This window comes from Syngnathus typhle, linkage group LG11 (assembly GCF_033458585.1).
Source record: "Syngnathus typhle isolate RoL2023-S1 ecotype Sweden linkage group LG11, RoL_Styp_1.0, whole genome shotgun sequence".
Classification (NCBI taxonomy): Eukaryota; Metazoa; Chordata; class Actinopteri; order Syngnathiformes; family Syngnathidae; genus Syngnathus; species Syngnathus typhle.
In genome coordinates, this window is record NC_083748.1 from 5,821,472 (window position 1) to 5,842,338 (window position 20,867).

Here is a 20,867-nt window from a genome sequence, read left to right on the forward strand (position 1 = left end):
CACGAGACCATCCTCTGCATTTTTCATATAAAGAGCCATTTGGCAATGCTGCAGACTTGTATGTATTCATTCAATTTCACATCATGGCAAACTAAATAAGTGTGCTGCCATCTAGTGGTTGATAGTGGAATTACACTTCAATATAACAAGCGTCTGGAATTGTTATATTAAAAAATCTATTATTTAACCAATGAAACTAGTTAATAGTTCTCCTGGCATGCAGAGACCAGGAATTTAATGTAGTGAGTCAGTGACAGGGTTTCTGGTTGTTTTAACTGTTGTGGGACGAAAAGGGGGAGGAGGAAGTGATTGCACCGAGCGCTTGTGACGAGCACAAGCAGCCAGTGGACGTGGATGCTCTGTTTGGTTGGCCGCATTTCTCCACTAGCACCATGGGAGAGCTTCATTAGTCCTCAGCCACATCGTACCTCTCGTGTGTCCTGCTTCTTACCATTGGAGCCGATGAATTTCAAAGCGTCGTTTGAGAGGACACAAGCAGCACGCCCAAGCGTCGGAGCAACGATGCCGAGCGGCTAAAGTCTCCTCATTTAACAACAACAATAACAACAACAAAAAGGTCCAGTGAGCTCTCGTCTTGTCACAATGTAGCGGCTTTAGCATAGCATCGCTTTTCTGCTTTCATATGCATGCAGGGGACGGTGACGTGCGCGCGCGCGCTTGCTGGCTGTCTCTCTCTTTTTCTTTTTTTTTAAACCACAGTAAAGAGAACAGATCTTATTGATAGCCAATTTCCTCTCGACGAGTGTTTGTGGATGAGCTTCTCCATCATGTCATCAACAATAAATCCATTTTAGTTGTCATGCAGGCGCGATACCTTTGCTCTTTATCTACACGCACGCTCAGGTTGTCTGTGGTCATGTGGTGTCCACATTATCATCTCGAGCGCGCGTGTGTTTGTGCGAGACGTTAATAGAGGTTACTACCGTGTGTGTGTGTGCGTGCGTGCGTGCGTGTGTGTGTGTTGCAAGATTTGTCCTACCTTGTCATGCTCAAAGATGCGAACGTGCACAACTGACGCCGTCGATGCAGTGTACATGTTTTATGTGAGAGCCTCTTTTTGTATGTTTGCTGCATAAACAAATGCAACACAAAGGGTGATGCCGTGATGCTCACTGTTAGTTGTGTAATTTGACATGGCAATGTGCATCACATGTGACTGCTCAACTGGTTTATGTAGATTGAGTATGGAGTAAGGAGAGCATTGCTGCAATGTGACCTTTTTCTTTTCCTTGCTCTGTCCGCTCTGGGGCCTGCTTACGGTTCAAGGACTTGTGAGGAGACCAACTGGTTTATTTTCCTATTTGGACTGGGCCACAATGTCATTTTTTATTTGTATAAAGAGACGTTGTGCGTCTTTCCGCCATCTGTTTCTTAATGTGAATTAGTTCAGTGGTTCTCAAACTGAACCTGAATCATGTCAATGAGTCTAAGATTTCAATTATTTTTCTTAAGTCCATTTAGTAAATGTTCTTAGAGTGGTAATGCTTTCTTTCATCTCATTATAGGGTTGAATGAACCACTGTATCAAATATTAGTGATTTAATCTAATTATGGCTGTGCTCTCGATGGAGCAGATAAAAATAGCAGAAATGGTCTCTCCATGCATTTTCTGTACTATCGGTCTTCATTTGGGTCAGATGGGTACACCATGGACTGCTCGGACATACTGTACTGTGTAAACAAACTATTCACACTGTCATTCGCATCGAAGGACAATATTGCATCTTCAGTAAAGTGGACCTGTCCAAGGAAGCCTGGGCAACCTGAAAGAGAAGTTTTAAAACATTTTTCTCCCCAGATAGCATCTGTATGACAACAGAGTACATCTGAGCCTCAATCAGTTAATCAAATGCATTATTATTATTCCCTATTTGTTTTTCAGAGGCAAACTATGCCAGCAGCACCAGAGTCACTTCCCCTGGTGACTTGCCAGCTGATTCTGACCCCAACTAGCGTCGCCGTCCACACTGGCAGATCCATGCCACTGGATGCCCCTAACAGAGGCACACCCGCACCATGAGCGCCAACGGGCCTACCCCGGACCCAGCCCCAACAGCCCCAGAAGCCCCTCCGACCTCCACGCCTGCCCCGGACCTGTCTCCGGCACCCGCTCCGACCCCAGTCCCCGCCCCCGCGGCGCCGGCCGCTCCGCCCGCCCCGCCCGCCCCGTCCACCTCGACCATCCCGGTGGGTGCGTTGGCACAGAAGAAGCGGCAGCAGTATGCCAAAAGCAAGAAACAGGGCAGCAATGCCAACAGCAGGCCACCGAGGGCCCTGTTCTGCCTCAACCTCAACAATCCCATACGCAGGGCCTGCATCAGCCTGGTGGAGTGGAAGTATCCTTTACGCGTTGACCAAACATTGCACCGGGTGCATGTTGAACATTCAAAATTGATGTTAATTAGGATTGTTATGAGGCTCTGCAGAAATGATGTTTTTTGTTTCTTGCAAGATTATCCCATACACATTTCCTTAACTTCCTTTTCCAGGCCATTTGATATCTTTATACTAATTGCTATATTTGCCAACTGTATGGCCTTAGCTGTCTATGTCCCGTTTCCCGAGGATGATTCCAACTCCACAAACCACGACCTGGTGAGTAGTCCGTATTCATTACGGTATTTCAATCACCCGTATATACGTTCGGAACACGAACTAAGGATGTTGTGGAAAAGGTTTCATTCAGGAGAGTGTTTCTCCTCTAATTGCTCTTGTCATTTGCTGTGTTATCGTGTACGTTGTGATGCAAGAGTTTCGAGTGCTGAAGCGTGAGAAAGAGGACAGTCACCCAGCTTGGTTTAGCTTGCAGCGGCTTACTCAGCTTCACTGATGGCACTTTGTCACACTACGCTCACCTTTGGAGAAGTGCGGGCAGGCTCTTCACACACACAAACACACACACACGTGTTTGTCTCACACGAGGTGGTCAACCTCCCTGCCGTGTGACTCACACTTTGGCAGCATGCTGATGCCACTTCTAATAGTATAACAACCTTGAAACAGCACACACAGGGTAGAAATGATGGTTTATATTTCCATCATCAAGCAATTTCATTTTTCTTGGGTGACGCTTCCGTTGTTGCGCGGTAAACCGAGCCGCCGAGCATGAGCGCGTCCTCCAAAAGGCAAAGCGACACTCAACGCGTTTCTTACACCGGCGCAATTTAGTTGTAGTGTTCAGTGATGCGTAAGAAGCTTATACGGTCTGTCTGCAGACGTTTGGAATGTTCTTGAAAGGTTTAAGTGAGAGCGGGAGCGAAATGAAGGTTACCTGCCAGCTGTTAAGACCCAAAGGAGGGTCCCTGTGTTTTTTTATGTAGCCCAACCCGCTGTGAAAAGATTGGCTATCGCTTTGGCGTACTTAGGAGAAGCGAGGTGTGTTGCTTTTCCTGCTTTTGACCTCCCACTGGTTGACCTCAGGGTGTTTGTTTACATGGTGGTGGAAAGTGGGCCATCAAGGAGATTAGCTTATGCATACGGCGCGATGTACAGTATGAAGTCAGGTTGTACGTTTGCGGGAGATGGCCTCATTGCAGGTGACAGCGGAACGAAGCGTCGACTCTTTTCTGAAAAATTTACAAAAAAAATTATCTCTTTTTAAAATTATGAGAGGAAAAACACGGACGCTTTAGCCTGAGGGGATAAATTGTGTTTTGTTTTATTAATATATCAATAATAATATATCAATAATATTAATATAAACTTATAATATAATGTATAATAATATAGAAATAATAATCATATAAAATTGGTTGACTATGGGGAAATTAAATTCAATAAATTGTATTTTCTATAATGGGAGAGAGTCTAAATGAATTAATTTAATGAATTAATCCTGCCCGGAATACTTTCTGCATTGATATCGTTCAACTTCCCCTCGTTGATGTCACTTTGCCGTTTATTATTATTAAATATCACATGCCAATGATCAAAGTGAATGAACAGCTTAGGCGATTGTCAGTCCCCATGTCGCGCATGTAAAATATTCCCCATCTTGTGAACATCTTATTAACTGATAGGCCTGAATGTCATCTGCCAGCAATGTCATACTGATAAATATTGCAGCCTGAGACAAACGCACCATGTGTCAGAACCAGATAAGATACTTTGAGCAAACAAAATAAGCAATCGTATTAAAACACTTTGATTTTATTTTTCCAATCAATTTCTACCCCATTACAAATTATGTTAATATGTCAATATGCTATTTGTGCATATGTGTTGACTTTCACGTGTTCAAATAATTCCCAAGGTCTCCAAGTATTTCCATGTGACTATTTTGAGTGGCGTCAAACTTAATGGCAAAAATTGAAAGTAAGTCAGTCATAAAGTGCGATTAGTTGTTTCACATTAATAATTATTTCATTGTTTCCTCTGCACAAGTAGAGGCAGACTCGTACGTTTTGCACTCCTTTGCCAATTCTCGCCGCTTGCAATTTGGCTTTGCTTCCCTTGCTGTTGTTGTTATATTGCATCTTTTTAAACACACTGTAAGTGGTGACTTGCCCATTTCAGCAGTATTAACAGTGCTTGCTTGCGCAGGACTTTATTTTAATTCTGCAGTGTCAACACCGATGCGCATAATAAACGAGGGGATAATGCAGCAGAGGTTGGAGCAGTGAGCGCAGGTGCGGCGGCGGCGGCGGCGGCGGTGGAGACTCGGTTAGATGTTCTGCTCTGTAGCCTTGCAGGTGGACCGAGCCATGCTATGAAACCTGCAGGGAGCAGGTGGGAGGTTTGATGAGCAAGGCAAGGATCACATTACATGACAGGCGAGACAAAAGGTGGCGTGCTGTAACTTTTCATTATGATAGACTTGCGGATGTGTCAATTATAATTAGCGATATTGTCCATTCTAGGATGCTTGTTTGTTCCTTACATGATTTTAGCAATAACAATCATATGAATAAAATGGATATATATGTAGGAAATATGAAGACATACCAGTGGAGCTCACTTTTGAATTTTTTGAGCTGCTGCTAAGTATCATTGCAAAGTCTGTCAGTCTTGTTAGCCCGACCTGGTTAAATGTAGCGGCTCTATATAAATAGACAGTAGCTTCCTCCTCTGGCAGAACGCAGGGCAAATGATGGAGGTCCCGCGACCACCAATGCACTGCACACGCGAGTAACAAGCCCTAAGGATTGACGGACAAATACACATATGAAGACGACAGCCGATGTTTTTCATTCCTCTGTTTGCTGCTCCTAAAATTTCACACACAATCCCTCTTTCACATCCACTTCGTACCTTCACAAGAGGGCAGAGAAATTGTCTTCGACCCTTCTCGCCTTTAGTGTAAGGTCATATCTATCTGAGGACTCAACGCCGCGGGCAGTTCTTGATAAAGGTAGCCGAGCTAAACAATGACCTTTTCGTGGCGAATATGATTCATGCGTCTCATCCTTTTGTGAGACAGCGGCATACAGCCAGCTCATTGCATCTGGTTTCATGTCGTCTTTGCCCGTATCACTGTTATTGCATAACTGGCGAGCTGCAGAGCTATTTATTTTACTGGGGACAAAAAGGACGAAAGCACGGAGAGACGGACATGTCCTCATTCGGCGTACTGTCGATGACAGCTGTACAGCACGCTCCGTTGTTTCCATTTTAGTTAATATTCTAGTCTCCCCTGGTCATAAATGCATTTTTATGCAATCAATGTTCAGGTTAATGGCTCATCCTTCAAGCTGAGTGATAACAAATTAGTCCTGTGGCCAGAGATCATTAGGACATAAATAAAAGTGTCACTATTTATGTCATAATGAAATGTGAATTACATCGAGGATGGCAACCGGGCCAGCTTGCAAAAAACACGTACAATTAGCGCCCGTTGAAATGCACTGGGGGGGGGTTGGGGGTTAAAGAGATAAAACCCTAAAAGTTCCCCGAAAAACAGTGATAGACATTTAATTTGCGGTTTCTATAAAAAATGGGGGCGATGGGGGACTATAAAACTAAGCCTCGGTGTGCTTCAATATGACAACCAAACACCAAGAAGCATCCTCCACATTACTGAAGCTCTTGTCACAAGTGATCAGTCGCAATGCAATAAAGTTCTCACGAGTGATTCCAAGCACTCAGGTGGCTGGAAAAATAAAGTCGTTTGTGGAATCTGCAATCCGAGCAGTTTCCTAGTAAATGTTATTGATAATAACCTGCAGTGCAGCATTGTTCAGTGAGTCTTGTTTATGCTCATGTACAAAATGAGTAAAGAAACAAATCAGTCAGAAAAAGCTTTACATCTATATTTTATTATTTAAAATTATGCATTTTGTTTGTGATTGTATTTTATCTTCAAAACATTCCACATAGGTCTTGTTGGAGCAGCCGATGACGTGTTTCCACATGAAAGGTGTTGTGTTGGAGCGACGTCGTGTTACACAAACATGTGTGTGTGTGTATTTGTGTGTGCTGACAGATGGAGGGCTCGTCCGCTTAATGGTTGGTGCGAGCAGCAACGTCTGCAGACTCCCCATAGAGCTGATGCTTCAACTCTATGTTTAGTCACTTAACGTAGCTGTTCATTTATGGCTCTCACTAGCAATGTCCCCGCTAGTTATCTCGAATTTGCGCGAGGAAATGGGGGGTGGGGGGGGGAGAGCGAGTGCTCCACAGCTTTTGTGCGGATGCTGAGTGTCAGTGCAACCGTGCTAACGTGCGTAGAGACGACGTCAAAGCGGCCCTCTTAAAAGCCACTGGCAGACTTTTTTAAGAATTCTCTCATTTTAGCTTAGCAGACAGAGCAGAAAGAATATGTCAGCGTGTTTAATTATTTAACACACATCTAAAGTGGCGTGGCTGTCTTGCATTTGGAATATTTTAAGGATCAACTCCCGGTAACCTCTGTAATACTTTTCAGAGAATAATTATTCCCAAGGAAGTGTTTGAAATAATCCATTCCTGGCTTGCTGTCGTAAAATGTTTATTAAATGCACAGCAAATGCTTTAGCAGCATTCTTAATGGTAATATTAAACAATGGATGATTAATGAGTTTTGTCTAGTCTACTATAATGTGTTTAAAGTTGTGTAGTAGTCGATTAATCGATGATACTGATATAATATCGTGTTGGATCTCAAGCATACCAAATGTTGTGTTGACTCACTCGTCAGTTACAACTCGACAAATTCAAACCAATGTTTGGATGTGCAGTGTGGGCATGGTCACCCACTGAAAATAACAAAACATGAGAGCGAAACACACATCCTGGCGAGTATCAGTGAGCGAGTGCACAAATTTGCTATTTTCGTATCTTTTGCTATGAGGACCTTGTTTAGGTTAGAACATGTCACTGAAGCATAATAAAATATGTTTGTGTTTATCCTTTCTTTGTATTTGGAAAAAGGTTCACTAGATAGTGTGGGTATACTGGAGTTGACCTGCTCTTCAAACCATCTTTGGCAGACTCCTGCCCACCCCCACAGCTCTCACTTCAGTTCACACACACAAACACACGCAAACACACACACACACACACACACACACACACACACACACACACACACATTTATACTGTATACTCACAAGCATATGGGTCCCACTGTACACAGTGATAAACACATATGTGAAAATGAAAACATGTTTTTGGCTCGATCGGCTTTATTTTTCCTACACTTGGTAATAACATTAATTTCATTTTAGGGATTATATTTTTTTATTCATATTAATTACATTTGGAATATCAAGTGTAGATTATTAATTGACAAAAACATTCTCCTTGTATTTTTAAAAAATTGACTTTTTAAAAAGTGGGGATCACCGTTTTTTCCGGGCCCTGCGGGCACAAGCGTGCGCGTGCTTAATAGCTTTGCATTAGTGCTGTCCGCCTGGCTCAGTCACATGTGTAGCAGAATGCATGGTTCAGCCAATTAGCATCCTTTGTCATATGGTCGGCTGCGCTGTGTGAAGCGAGCGAGTTGTGCCCGTGGGCACGACGGCATCCCGTACCTATGCAGCAGGAATGTATGTATGTAGAGCAACTTACCACAGTCTATTGCACTGGTCAAAACAGTAGACACTTTTCACGTGATATTTTACCTAAAGCAAACGAGGAAGCTCACAAATACCTAATCATGTAAAACAAAAAGGCCAAACATATCAGAGTGTGTCTTTCTAGAGTGCAAATAAACTAAGATGACTCAGAGATATTTATGGTCATCCCCAAAGGCCTCTTTCCTCTCTCTCTTTCTCTCTTTTCCTGTTTTTTTCCGTGCTGTCTCTCTCCGAATCTTTGCAGATCCTGGTGCCGATGAACACATTTACTGCTCATTATCTGAGGAGGGATGGCTATCACATGACATTATATTGAACACATTTCTATTTACATACACTAGCTACCTGAATTATACAATTAAGATTTACACTGGGCTCTCGATTTTGTTCATTAAAACAGGTCATTGACTTGACAGATCAAGTAAAAATATTTTACATTTTGCTAACTTAACTGCAAATTGTTTTTCTTTGGTTCTTAACGTGGAGCTGTGATTCTGGTGACAGTTTTTAGTATGATACATAGGACTGCAACTTTCAATAATAATCAATTAATTGGGATTATTTCGTTATAATTGGCAAGAATTTTGACTATTGTTTTTCAAGCGTCAAAGATGTCTGCAAATGTCTTATGTAAAAAAATAAAAAAATAAAAAATAAAAAAAAAAGTGCTGCATCGTCACTGAGGATTTGTGGCCTCACCACAGCTCTGTGATGAACACAAGCGCCTCAAGCTTTTCTCAACCTTTTACTCGAACATCAAAGCAGCCCGTGTCTCTTATTCTGGCCTAAGTGCTCCTTATAATCTGCAGTAAACTGTTGGGAAAACGAGCCCCGCAGCACTCGCCGCTCTCGCATTTTGTGGCGTCCACTGAGAACACACAACAGCACATTCAAGAGGCCCTCAGGCGGAAAAGAGTGTTATGTCTTCGACATATGTTCTATGCGTGTGGTTTGTTAACATTTTGTCTTGGCTTCCCTTTGTGAGATATTAAAATCTTAATATGTTGGGTTGCTGCAGCATCCACACTGCTTCTGGCCATGAAAGGGACATTTCACGTCACTTAGCATCAGAATAGGGTTGAAGTGTATTGCGTGACAGATATTAATAATACCAGCCCGGGTGCAGTTTCATGCATAAAGCATGGCGGTTGTTGCTCTCTGGTTTCATGCCAAACAGCTGAGTCACCCGTGGCGTGTGCGCATCAATCATGTCACTTTTTTTTAAGACTGTTTTTATTGGAAAGTAATCAATTTTAATCAATTGTCAGAAACACTTAAAAAAACAAAAACAAGAAAGAAAATGCAAGTTAATAGTGAGATACATTTTTATGATGAGAGTGCGAGGACAAAGTAGACAAAAATCTCCAGAAAAATTACTTTAATGAATGTAGATCATAAAAGCAGTTACATCCAATGTTGAGACAATGATGTGAAAATAATCACTACGCGCATGTATGCACTGCTATTAGTCAGTCACCTATGGATGCTGCAGAGTATAATTAATTTGGTCACTCATATAGCAAATCATGTGAAGCAATGCATGGAGCGAGTATTAATCATCATTATATGGTCATTTGAGATGGAGACGTAGAGGAGCAAACGGGATGATGATGAGGAGCTGTGGGCGTTGTGCTATGTTGTTTACTGCTCTACTACGGTCTATATTTTTTTATTTACTGTATGTTGCTATGATTGTTTGACTTTTGTTTGAGAGCTTTCACACTTTCATTTGCCGTCACCCATATCACTCACCACACCTGGCCTCGCCTTTTAAAGGGGAAGTCGCCCCAAGAATTTTCTTTACAATATTATATTAGATGTGGCCCCACGAGTCTAAACACGGCATTCTGATAAATATTGCATTTGTGGAATATTATTCATCTCAGAGCGGCCATTTTGCCACTTGCTGTTGACTGAAAATGACATCACAGTTGCCAGGTCACAGGTCACAAACAATCACGGCTCGGATTTAGAAAACTTTGACTGCTTTATATTTATGGCCGAGAAGTGTTTTACATGCAAATATTTTCTTGACTACTGCATTATCATAGATTGGTAATTGATAGATTATGGGTCGAAACGGAACTTTTTCGGAAACTGAAGACCAGCTCTGTACACTTTCAGCCATTGAGCCTATTTAAAGTGTTATGGTAATGTTATTGCTCTGTGTTTCATGTGTGTGTGTGCGCAGGAGACAGTCGAGTATGCCTTCCTCATCATTTTCACAATTGAGACATTTCTGAAGATAATCGCTTACGGTTTGGTGATGCATCAAAACGCCTACGTGCGAAACGGTTGGAACATGCTGGATTTCGTCATTGTCGTCATTGGGTAAGTCCCCAACTTTATTCACCAGCATCTTCCCAAAAAATCACAACGATTTGTTTTCGAGCGACAATGAGGTCTGATGATTCAACAATGCCTGGTGATGATGCTGTTAGGATTTGCACGTCCATATTGTTAGTTGTACTCTGAAAGAGGCGGGTGGATGTGCCAAAGTTAAAGATGCTTAAGCCTCTGCTCCGAGTGGCCCGGTGCTAATAGAGACCCTCGTACGCCCACACTATATGACCCAGAAAAGACAGAGAGAATACATCAGAGCTTTACCACCACTGGAATGAGTCACCATCCCTCCATACTCCATCTCTCCTCCAGCACTACCTCCCTCCCTCCCTCCCTCCCTCCCATCTCCGCTTTCTCTCCTCTCACTTGCTGTCTTTCACTTGCAATCACCCATCATGCACTGGTTCGTCTTTATCAGCGGCCACTTCCATTTCCGCTCCAATGTATTTTTTCTCCTCTATCTAACTACCCTCCCTGCCAACCCTTTTGCACTTTGCTATCTTCATCTTCTGTGGCCTCCATCTTCCCTCGCATTTCTTGCCTTGTGACAAGCTCTCCTCTAATATGCACAGTCCACTGGGTAGTTGGGTCACATCTCTTGGTTGATCCGCCGTGCACTCACAAGCGAAGACGCGCCGCTCTGCTGCCAAGCGTTGCCGCTCATTCTGTGCCTTCCATGTCAACATTTCTAAACATCAACGTCTACCTCCCCAAATTTCACAAACATGCTTGAAAGGATGGGTTAGAAAAAAAGTCTGCTTTATTGTCAATTTCTCCGCATGCCAAGACACACAAATAAATCAAAATTACGTTCCCACTATCCCACGGTGACAAGACATAGTACACAATATACATACAAGTAAACAAAACAAAAAAAGAAAAAAGAAAGCACAGATAAGACTGATGAATAAATAATAAATAAACAAATAACATAATAAATAAGAGGAGCAAAAATGGAGCAAGTGTGCATACAGCAGACAGTCAGAATATAGCGCAAAAGTACAGGACATTTATTTCAGTTTGACTGCTCACGTTGCAACGTTTCCTTTTAGCTTCTTTAGCATTTGTTGGATATACTATTATTTTGTCTTAAAGTGCAATTCAAATATAAACAAGGAATTGGGGCAACTCATCATATCATACAATATGTGAAGTTGTCCTGGTAAGTGATAGTTCATTTATGTCCCGCTGATGTCAGTATGGTTTGTGGGTGGTTGTTAAAAAAACAGTGTTAACACTGTTAAGACCATAGTTACTGAGTGGTGTTAACAATATTAAAATGAATTGTTTGAAATTGGCAAGCGACACGCGCGAAGGAAAAAAATAGCATGTCACAAAAAAGTGTAGGCAACTTTTAAATCATATGTGTGGGCTTACCCGCAGTCTCTTCAGTGTCGTCTTGGAGATTCTGACCAAAGATGAGAAGGCGGATGGCGAAGGAGAGGAACCCCTCCCATCCATGCACGGGCACAGTGGCAAATCTGGTGGATTTGACGTGAAAGCCCTTCGCGCCTTCCGTGTGCTGCGTCCCCTGCGGCTGGTCTCAGGAGTACCCAGTAAGTAACGCGCCATGTCATTAGCTTTTTTCATGCTTTTGCAACACGGTTAAACTGCAAAATATCGAGTGATAGGTCCAGATGGTGTCACCATACTTTGTACCCTTGGGACTATTTTTATTTATTTATTTTTTTGCACATCATTAGAGCTCTATGAGGACAGAGCAGTTAGTGTGCTAACTGCAAACGCTATCAAAAGGGATTAATGTTGCAATATTATTAGGAAGAAAATCTGTACATAGTAAGGTGGAGCAATGGGTAGCGCATCCGCCTCACAGTTCAGGTTTGATTCCAGCTCTGGCCTTTTTGTGTGGAGTTTGCATGTTCTCCCTGTGCCTGCGTGGGTTTCGTCCCACATTCCCAAAAACATACCTGGTAGGCTGATTGACCACTCCAAATTCTCCATAGGTGTGATTGTGAGTTTTGCCGTATGTTATTGATGATTTCTACCTCCTTGTTCAGGTTTACAAGTGGTGTTGAACTCCATCATTAAAGCCATGGTCCCTCTTCTTCATATTGCCCTCCTGGTTTTGTTCGTTATCATCATCTATGCGATTATTGGCCTGGAGCTTTTCATCGGTAAAATGCACGCAACCTGCTACCTTCCTGGCACAGGTATGTCACATTTAGTTTTTGTTTTTTTCTTTTCATCGGACTTGGTTTTCCAGTAACTAATTGCAGGTCTGTTTGGAAAGTTGTCTTTTTTGTGGTTTTATCCGATTTTTTTTTTTTGCATAGACATGATAGCAGAGGAGGATGCTGCTCCATGTGCGATCTCAGGTCACGGGCGGCAATGCCCCATTAATGGCACCGAATGCAGAGAAGGCTGGCAAGGCCCCAATGGCGGCATCACCAACTTTGACAACTTCCTATTTGCCATGTTGACGGTGTTTCAGTGCATCACCATGGAGGGCTGGACGGATGTGCTCTATTGGGTGAGTGAGTGTCTTCGCGTTGACTGTCACGCGGCTTCAACCCGAATGTCAGCTCGGATCACACGTGTGACATTGTGATGATGATGCCGCTGATAATTTCCAGAGGCGACTCGTGTGGTTGACTGGTGACTGAGAATACTTATGCCTCTTTTCAAACTAACTATCTTGTTTCCTGATTTTTTTCTCTCTTTTCACTCCTTCCTCCTCTTCTCCTCAACACGTACTCCTCCAGATGAACGATGCTATGGGCCTTGAGCTTCCATGGGTGTACTTTGTCAGTCTCGTGATCTTCGGCTCCTTTTTCGTTCTTAACCTGGTTTTGGGTGTGTTGAGCGGGTAAGCACTTTGTCCCTTTTTTGTGTTTTATATCTGTTGACCGGCTACTTCTGGATCCCTCAGGTTAACGACGCCATAGGATGGGAAACACCTTGGATTTATTTCGTTAGCCTGATCATACTCGGCTCCTTTTTTGTGCTGAACCTCGTGTTAGGTGTGCTTAGTGGGTAAGAAGCAAACGTGTGCGGTGGCATTTGCTTTGCTGTGTGCAACTCTTGTTTTGCGTGTTGTGCTTTGGGAAAACCCTCCTTTTGATTCACAATTACAAATCCAAACACTAAGATATCAAGTGTGGTTAACTTATACAAAGTAATATGCTACAATTTAAAATGTATTCTTGTTGTGTATTTTCGATTGGCCGGTGTCCTAATATGATTCCATTTACCCGCGTCGTGTATTCCAACACTTGGCATGACACACTTGCTTCCTTTTTATGGGCAGCTGCAATGTGAGCATCTCCCCACCCCCACACCCCCTTATTCCAGCCAAAGCGCCCAACCCTCGAGAGAGCAAAATTAATCGTATTCCTCGCCTTTCAGTCCTCTCTGTGCTTCTAAGCTCGTTCCAACCCTACTTTGCTTTCCCGTAAGCGTCGGATGGGGGTGGTGTGTTGTTACAGTAGAATTAGCGCAGTGGGGAGCTTGACCAGCCAGAACAGCCAAGTTAACAAAATCATGACCTTTGACACGATGGCTGCCATCTTGTAAGTGCATGAGAAACAGCTTTACAAAGCAGCAGTGGCTGGCATATTTCCCCCACTGTTCCATTTAGTGCATTTTATTTGCTGCAGCAGATGAAGCAGCAATTTTCTGCAATCTACAAATTGAAATTCCACTTCTCTATTGCATGACTCTCAAAACCATCTGTCTACCTCAATTTCCTACTCTTTATGATGAGGATGTTGGCATGCAGGATGCACACACTATGCCAACGAGGGATCTAAATATAGAGCAGCCATCATTTTCCAAAGTGTACATCTCCCTCCAGTGGCTCGGGATGAGAAAAACACACAAGTTTTAGAAAGAGATTATGCAAAAAAAAAAAAAGAAATAAAAATGCTTAGCTGTTAGACTAACAAATCCTCTTATTGTCGATGAGTCATTGGAGAGGAGTTGACTCATTTGTTTCCTTTGTACTGTGAAAAATGTGTTCATTGTCTTCTCCCCGCGTTGTGATTTTCCTCAATTTTCTGCTTCTGTGTTTGCTCCGTCTCCCGATTCTGCCTCAACCAGAGAGTTCTCCAAAGAGAGAGAAAAGGCCAAAGCTCGCGGAGACTTCCAGAAGCTGCGTGAGAAACAGCAGCTGGAAGAAGACCTTAAAGGTTACCTGGACTGGATCACTCAAGCTGAAGATATCGACCCTGACAATGAGGACGAGGCAGACGAGGAGTGTAAACGCAACCGTAAGCACATCCCATCACAATTTGCATCCTCTGCAGCCGAAAACCCTTCAAAGAGTCTTTTCTGATCCCCCCCCCCCCTCCCCTTGTAATCAATGTATTAAAAAATGAAACACGTTGCGACTATTGCTGGAGTTCAGCTGAGAAAGGGAGAGGGGAATAAAAAAAGCACATTACTTGAGCAATATCAAAAACTCTTAATCCAAATCCTCTTTATATAAGCAGCACACATGAACTCATTCACCTTGTCGTTTAAATTTGAGCTCATTCTCCACCATGTCATAAAATCCTGACGCGAGATGACCTTGACCAAATACGCTCGACACTAACATGTTTTTAATGTGTAAATGCATTCATTTGCAGTGTAGCATGTTAGTGCAGGCTTATCATGACCAACAGTGACCTCCCCTCATCACCTCCACCACCACCACCACCACAACCTCCATGTTCTGCTCTCCTCAGCCCTTACGTGGCTCCCGCTGCTCTTTGTCACTGTTGGATTATTGATCGTTGGATTACGGTTGTTGTCCGGTGTTGCTTGTCTGCTCTGACCCCATTTTGATAGTGGCGCATTCTCCTCCCTGACTTCCCCCCCCAACCCCGCCCCTGCTGTGCCATTGTGTCTGAATGCATGGCCTTGCATGCATTGCACATGAAGGGGTGACTCTGGCTGACCTCACTGAGAAGAAGAAAGGAAGGTTTGGGTGGTTCAGCCAGTCGTCCGACACTCATGGTAAATCTTGCGTTTGCCCTCCTTTTTGTGCTTGTGCGCGAGAGTGTTTTTGTGAGTCAGAGGTGACCACTGGAATATTTATTCCGGTAGTTCTCAACTGTAAAAAACAACATTTTTTGAGAGGATGTAAAACAGGGATTTAAGTTGGAGCAACTATCAAATATAAATGATTGAAAATGAGGGGAATAATGTTAGTTAGAACAACAAAGCAAGTTGTTTGCACCGGAAAAATAAAAAAATATATATCTTTGAGTTGGGCAACAATACAAGTGACCTTTAATTAAAAATTAATTTGAAATTAAAAGTCACAACCCACTTTTATAGAAGTGAAGAACAGTAAACATAACATACTGCCTAAAGAAACCTATACAGTATATTATATTTATAATTACAACATGTTTTAGTTTGTATATATTTTTTTCACGTCGGTTTCTGGCTGCAAAAATACTATTAGCGACTCTAATAAAAATGTTGCTGACTTATTGTTTTAATGGCAAGTAGGTGGGATACAATTAATGTTTACAAAAACCAGTTCTTAATAAATAATAAATGCATACTTTCTTACTAGAGCATTCTAAACCACAACTGAGTGTGTGTGCATGTGTGTGTGTGTGCGCGTGTGTGTTTGTGCAAAGCCTTATGTAATGCCGACTCACTTCTTTATGCATCGTTAATGTGTTAAACCCCTCGTGTGTGAGCACTGCACCACAGTTTTTGTTTACCTTCAAAAGGCCACCGTTATCATTTTCACATGAAAGGAGTGGAATAAAAAAAACATGATTTAATAGCGACACCGCCCCGTTTTTTTTGTTTTTTTCCCCCCTCAAGACTCCGAATGTAGGAAACAAGGCTAAACCCAGATCACTACTTGGGCAATCAGCACGATTTCCAGAGCTGAGAGCTTTGCGACCACTCGGGAATCAAAGGCAACACATACTGTGCATAAGCTGAGCGGCGCACACACACACCGAAAAATGCTTTAGAAGACATCTCACACATCTAATCAACACCGCACACTTAAATTGCATGTTAATTTCAATTTTTTTGCTTAAACGTCTTCTTTTTATGGGTCTGCAGCAAGCGTTCCGGCCAGCGAAACCGAATCTGTGAACACAGAGAACCAAAATGGGGAGGATGAAAAGACGCCATGTTGCGGACCTCTTTGGTTAGTTTGCACTTTTCAGTTTTCATTTAACTTCTCAGTTCCAAAAGATTCCTTGGTGTATTTTCCTTTTTGAATCAAATCAATTCCTTCCTGGCTTTTTGCAGTTGCATACTTGTTTTGATTTATCTTTTACTTCTGTCGTGCCTTTCATCTGCCAACTTTGACAAATTCTTCTTTCTTTCAGTCAAAAAATCTCAAAGTCAAAGTTCAGGTCAGTATCTTTCTTTTGCATGTTAAATTGCACAGAGGTCTCAGTCTGTATTATTGTTGTTATTTAAATTAGTGTTTTTTTTTCTTCAATATGATCTGAATGAGGAGAAGAAATTACAATCAAATTTATGATAGAAAAGGTGTTAAATTCTTTGTTCACACGGTTTTCCCGCAGTCGGCGCTGGCGCCGCTGGAACAGGTTCTGCCGCAGAAAGTGCCGGTTGGCTGTCAAATCGGTGCCTTTCTATTGGCTGGTCATCATCCTGGTTTTCCTCAACACCCTCACCATATCATCAGAGCACTACAACCAACCTTTGTGGCTGACACAAGTGCAGGGTGAGCCCACCACATTTGAATCTATCAGCAGACTTTCACCACAAATTTGTTTTTTTTCCAGATGTGGCCAACAAGGTGCTGCTAGCCTTGTTCACTTGTGAGATGTTGGTGAAGATGTACAGTCTCGGCCTGCAGGCCTATTTTGTTTCCCTCTTCAACCGCTTCGACTGCTTTGTGGTGTGCGGCGGGATCACCGAGACCATCCTGGTGGAACTGGAGATCATGTCGCCTCTCGGGATCTCCGTGTTCCGCTGCGTGCGCCTGCTGAGGATTTTCAAGGTCACACGGTAAGACCATGAGACTTTTCTGTTGTGATTATGTTCAAGGTGTGTTGAATGATGATATTTTTTTTCAGCCACTGGCAGTCACTCAGCAACTTAGTGGCTTCGCTCCTCAACTCCATGAAGTCCATCGCTTCCCTGCTGCTGCTGCTCTTCCTCTTCATCATCATCTTCTCCCTGCTGGGCATGCAGGTGTTTGGCGGGAAGTTCAACTTTGACGAGACCCAAACCAAGAGGAGCACCTTTGACAATTTTCCACAAGCGCTACTTACCGTCTTTCAGGTATTTCGAGACGTGTTTTGATTTTAAATTGAACTCGTGGACATGACTTATACTTTTCTCCGTTAGATCTTGACTGGAGAAGACTGGAACGCTGTCATGTATGATGGCATCATGGCGTATGGAGGCCCTTCCTCTTCTGGGATGATTTTATGCTTTTACTTCATCATCCTCTTCATTTGCGGAAACTGTATCCTCATTCACGTTATTGGCTGAATGTAATTAATGCACTAAACTTTTAAGTTGCCTTCACTGACGTGCTCAGACATCCTCCTGAATGTCTTCTTGGCCATTGCTGTGGACAACTTGGCAGATGCGGAGTCTCTCAACACAGATGAAGCTGATAAGAAAGGGTAAAAGATGGACTATTTGCATTTAGCTCTTTTTGAAGATGCTTTTGGCAGCCTGGAACGGATTAATGGTATTTCCATTCATTTTTACCAGGGACAATGTTTTGACTACCAAGCAAGGTCGTTGAATAAATTAGATCCCTGCCTCAAGGCACCACTGTTTTTACCTCGTAAATTTTATAGCACATACTTGCGTGAGTAATGTTGCTGTCTGTTCCAGGGACAAAAAGGGTGAGAAAGATGACAAGGTATGTGACTTTCAAACAATACGGTTTTAAAATTGTTTATAGCACAAGTTGCAGTCTGAAGAGTTGGCACGTACAATTTAGGATGAAGAGGAGGACAATGACGACACGGCGGCGGAGGACGAAGATCCAGAAGTCCCGGCGGGACCTCGGCCGGCCATCTCCGACCTGGTCAAGAAAGAGAAGATTACTCCGATCCCAGAGGGAAGTGCCTTTTTTATCTTCAGCAACACGAACCCGTAAGATACACTCACACACACCGACATCGGTTTTCTTAGGAGTACCGCATTGATGAATTGGCCTTGTATTGCAGGTTTCGTGTGTTTTGCCACAAGCTCATCAATCACCACATCTTTACAAACCTCATCCTGGTGTTCATCATGCTCAGCTCCGTCTCGCTCGCCGCAGAGGATCCCATCCGAAACTTCTCCGCTCGTAATATTGTAAGTCTGCTCACTCTCGCCACATAAAGTCATTCAATCACACACAGGGCTGGGCAAAAATTTAGTAGACACGATTATTTTGATTGATATTGAAATCACGATTATTTCAAATGTTCGCATTTACAATTGAATTGCCAAAAGTCTACTTTGAATGTAACTTAAAAGAAGAACCACAAAATGAAGAAGTAGCAACATACGTTTGTTAAAATGATTGCATACGGTATAAGAATAAAATTGCGGTGCGTGCGCCTTGGCCTCCTAAAAGGCAGTGTGCTGCACATAAGATTAGAACGAAGCGCCAAACTTTATCTATCTAACTTGTTTTGGACATATTGCAAAACAATATACCCGTGACTATTGTCACATCTCCGTGTTACAGCATTTGTGTACAGCGTTTTCATTATCCCTCACGTGAGGTCTCATGCAAATTTTTGCTAGCTCGTCAACAAGGTTTATTAATTGATTGCTAGCAGTAAGCAGCTGGCAAATTTTTCCAAAAATCACAATTGAATTTCAAAGAATTGCCCAGCCCTAATCACACGTTAGTGTGAGCCCGTGAGACTTGGCAGTACTCTGTGCCTCTGGAAATTCCGAGCATGGTCACAGGAAGACTTAAACTTGTATCTCAAGGTATGACAGTTATTTTTTTTGTTTTTAAGAAAATATAAAAAATTTAATAAATATATATATATATATATAACTATTACACCTGAATTATGAACTCAAAATTAAGTCAAATAAAATCATTTATGGAGCCTCTTTAGGCATTTGGTCCTAAACCAGCTTCATATATAGAATACTTGAAGAGCACAAAATAATCTACTCCAGATTATAAATACATTGAACTTGAAAAATAATGCTTTTTGTAAAATGGTACAATTACCAAACAATTTATAATTACATGATTACAAAATAATTAATGGAACTCTCTCATTTTAATACTTAGATTTAAATGATATTTTTACATTTAATTTTATTTTACTTGATATTTTTCTACATTCATTTTGATACTTTGACATGAACATCCTATTTGATAAGGTAAGGTTATACATTCCAGGTAAAACAACAAATACACTGGGTATGTCTTTGTGTTCTATTCAAAGCACTGTACAAGGATGATGCTATCTGGGCAAAAGTATTGGGACATTTATGTGTTCAGAACACAAGTTAACAGTACTCATTTTTTCTATGTCCATTTTTGACAGATTTGGCCTTTTTGTCAGTGGTTAAAGGGTTCATAAATATTTACCACATGTAAACTGTACTCTTGACAAAAATCCACAAGAAGTCTGGCAAGGATATTATGGTTGTCTATAACCATACATTTCAAGATAATTTAGTAGTTCGTCTCAATATTTTTGTCCAGTGTACCTATGTTTGCGCCGCAGTATTCATTAAATAAATACAGTGGAACCTCTTCAGTTCAAACCCGATTGATTCTTGAATGCTGGTCTGGACCGCCTGATTCATTTCGATGTGATAGATTACTCCTCTTGGTTCTCATCCCCATCTTTTGCTTTTCGGGTTTTTGGCAGTCCAGGGTGCACTTCGGAAAATCTATTCCGTCTGCGTTTATTCTGCTATTGTTTCAAAATTAGCAACAGTGGTCAGCCCTCCAGCGAAAATGGGAGTCCGTCAGCAACGGATTCACGGACCTTCCGTCGGTACTGACGGACTGATATACAGATATAGTAAATGCCTGGAAACAAATGTGAAAGGTGAAATAACCGAGCAGGATTCTAGCTTTGGCCACAATGCAATGCGGGATTTTAATTAAGGTAAGCAAATTTTGGTCAAATAGTACTTCAGAGGTTCCACTGTAATGATTAAAAATACTGCCATTCTGCTCAGTTCTGCGTACAAGAAGCCGTCAAGTCTCAAGTCCTTTAATACAAAAAATATTTTTCCAAATTTCCTAGTTAAAAACAAAAATAATACTAAAATAAAACAATTGATCTTGTTTTCTAATGATGTATAAAGCTGCACAATGAACTGTCTTTGTTAAACATCTACGTTGCTTTTTGCAGATACTTGGTTACTTTGACTATGCTTTCACGGCTATCTTTACTGTTGAGATCGTTTTGAAGGTAAATGTCCTGTGTCCCCTGTCCGTGCTGTACTAACCACCCACCCAATAACCCTGCACACATGTGGTTGCCTTCCAGGTCCTAGGCTATGCAGATTATGTCTTCACTAGTATGTTTACATTTGAGATCATATTAAAGGTAACCCCTTTAGTGA

The 20,867-nt window shown here is 42.1% G+C and overlaps 1 protein-coding gene across 1 annotated transcript in view; it reads left to right on the forward strand.

Moving 5' to 3' along the window:
* The first annotated feature begins 334 nt into the window (after positions 1 to 334).
* cacna1da (calcium channel, voltage-dependent, L type, alpha 1D subunit, a) overlaps positions 335 to 20,867 on the forward strand; it is a 40,020-nt gene continuing 19,487 nt past the window's right edge. The window contains exons 1-21 of the mRNA XM_061292051.1: positions 335 to 577; positions 1,904 to 2,357; positions 2,511 to 2,616; positions 10,207 to 10,346; positions 11,742 to 11,914; positions 12,377 to 12,529; positions 12,653 to 12,849; positions 13,082 to 13,185; positions 14,418 to 14,587; positions 15,243 to 15,317; positions 16,395 to 16,482; positions 16,868 to 17,028; positions 17,090 to 17,315; positions 17,384 to 17,591; positions 17,658 to 17,778; positions 17,854 to 17,941; positions 18,159 to 18,186; positions 18,268 to 18,422; positions 18,497 to 18,626; positions 20,654 to 20,713; positions 20,792 to 20,851. Of these exons, the coding sequence (XP_061148035.1) occupies positions 2,038 to 2,357; positions 2,511 to 2,616; positions 10,207 to 10,346; positions 11,742 to 11,914; positions 12,377 to 12,529; positions 12,653 to 12,849; positions 13,082 to 13,185; positions 14,418 to 14,587; positions 15,243 to 15,317; positions 16,395 to 16,482; positions 16,868 to 17,028; positions 17,090 to 17,315; positions 17,384 to 17,591; positions 17,658 to 17,778; positions 17,854 to 17,941; positions 18,159 to 18,186; positions 18,268 to 18,422; positions 18,497 to 18,626; positions 20,654 to 20,713; positions 20,792 to 20,851 (2,763 nt within the window). The 5' untranslated portion in view covers positions 335 to 577; positions 1,904 to 2,037. The remainder of the gene's footprint in view (positions 578 to 1,903; positions 2,358 to 2,510; positions 2,617 to 10,206; positions 10,347 to 11,741; positions 11,915 to 12,376; positions 12,530 to 12,652; positions 12,850 to 13,081; positions 13,186 to 14,417; positions 14,588 to 15,242; positions 15,318 to 16,394; positions 16,483 to 16,867; positions 17,029 to 17,089; positions 17,316 to 17,383; positions 17,592 to 17,657; positions 17,779 to 17,853; positions 17,942 to 18,158; positions 18,187 to 18,267; positions 18,423 to 18,496; positions 18,627 to 20,653; positions 20,714 to 20,791; positions 20,852 to 20,867) is intronic.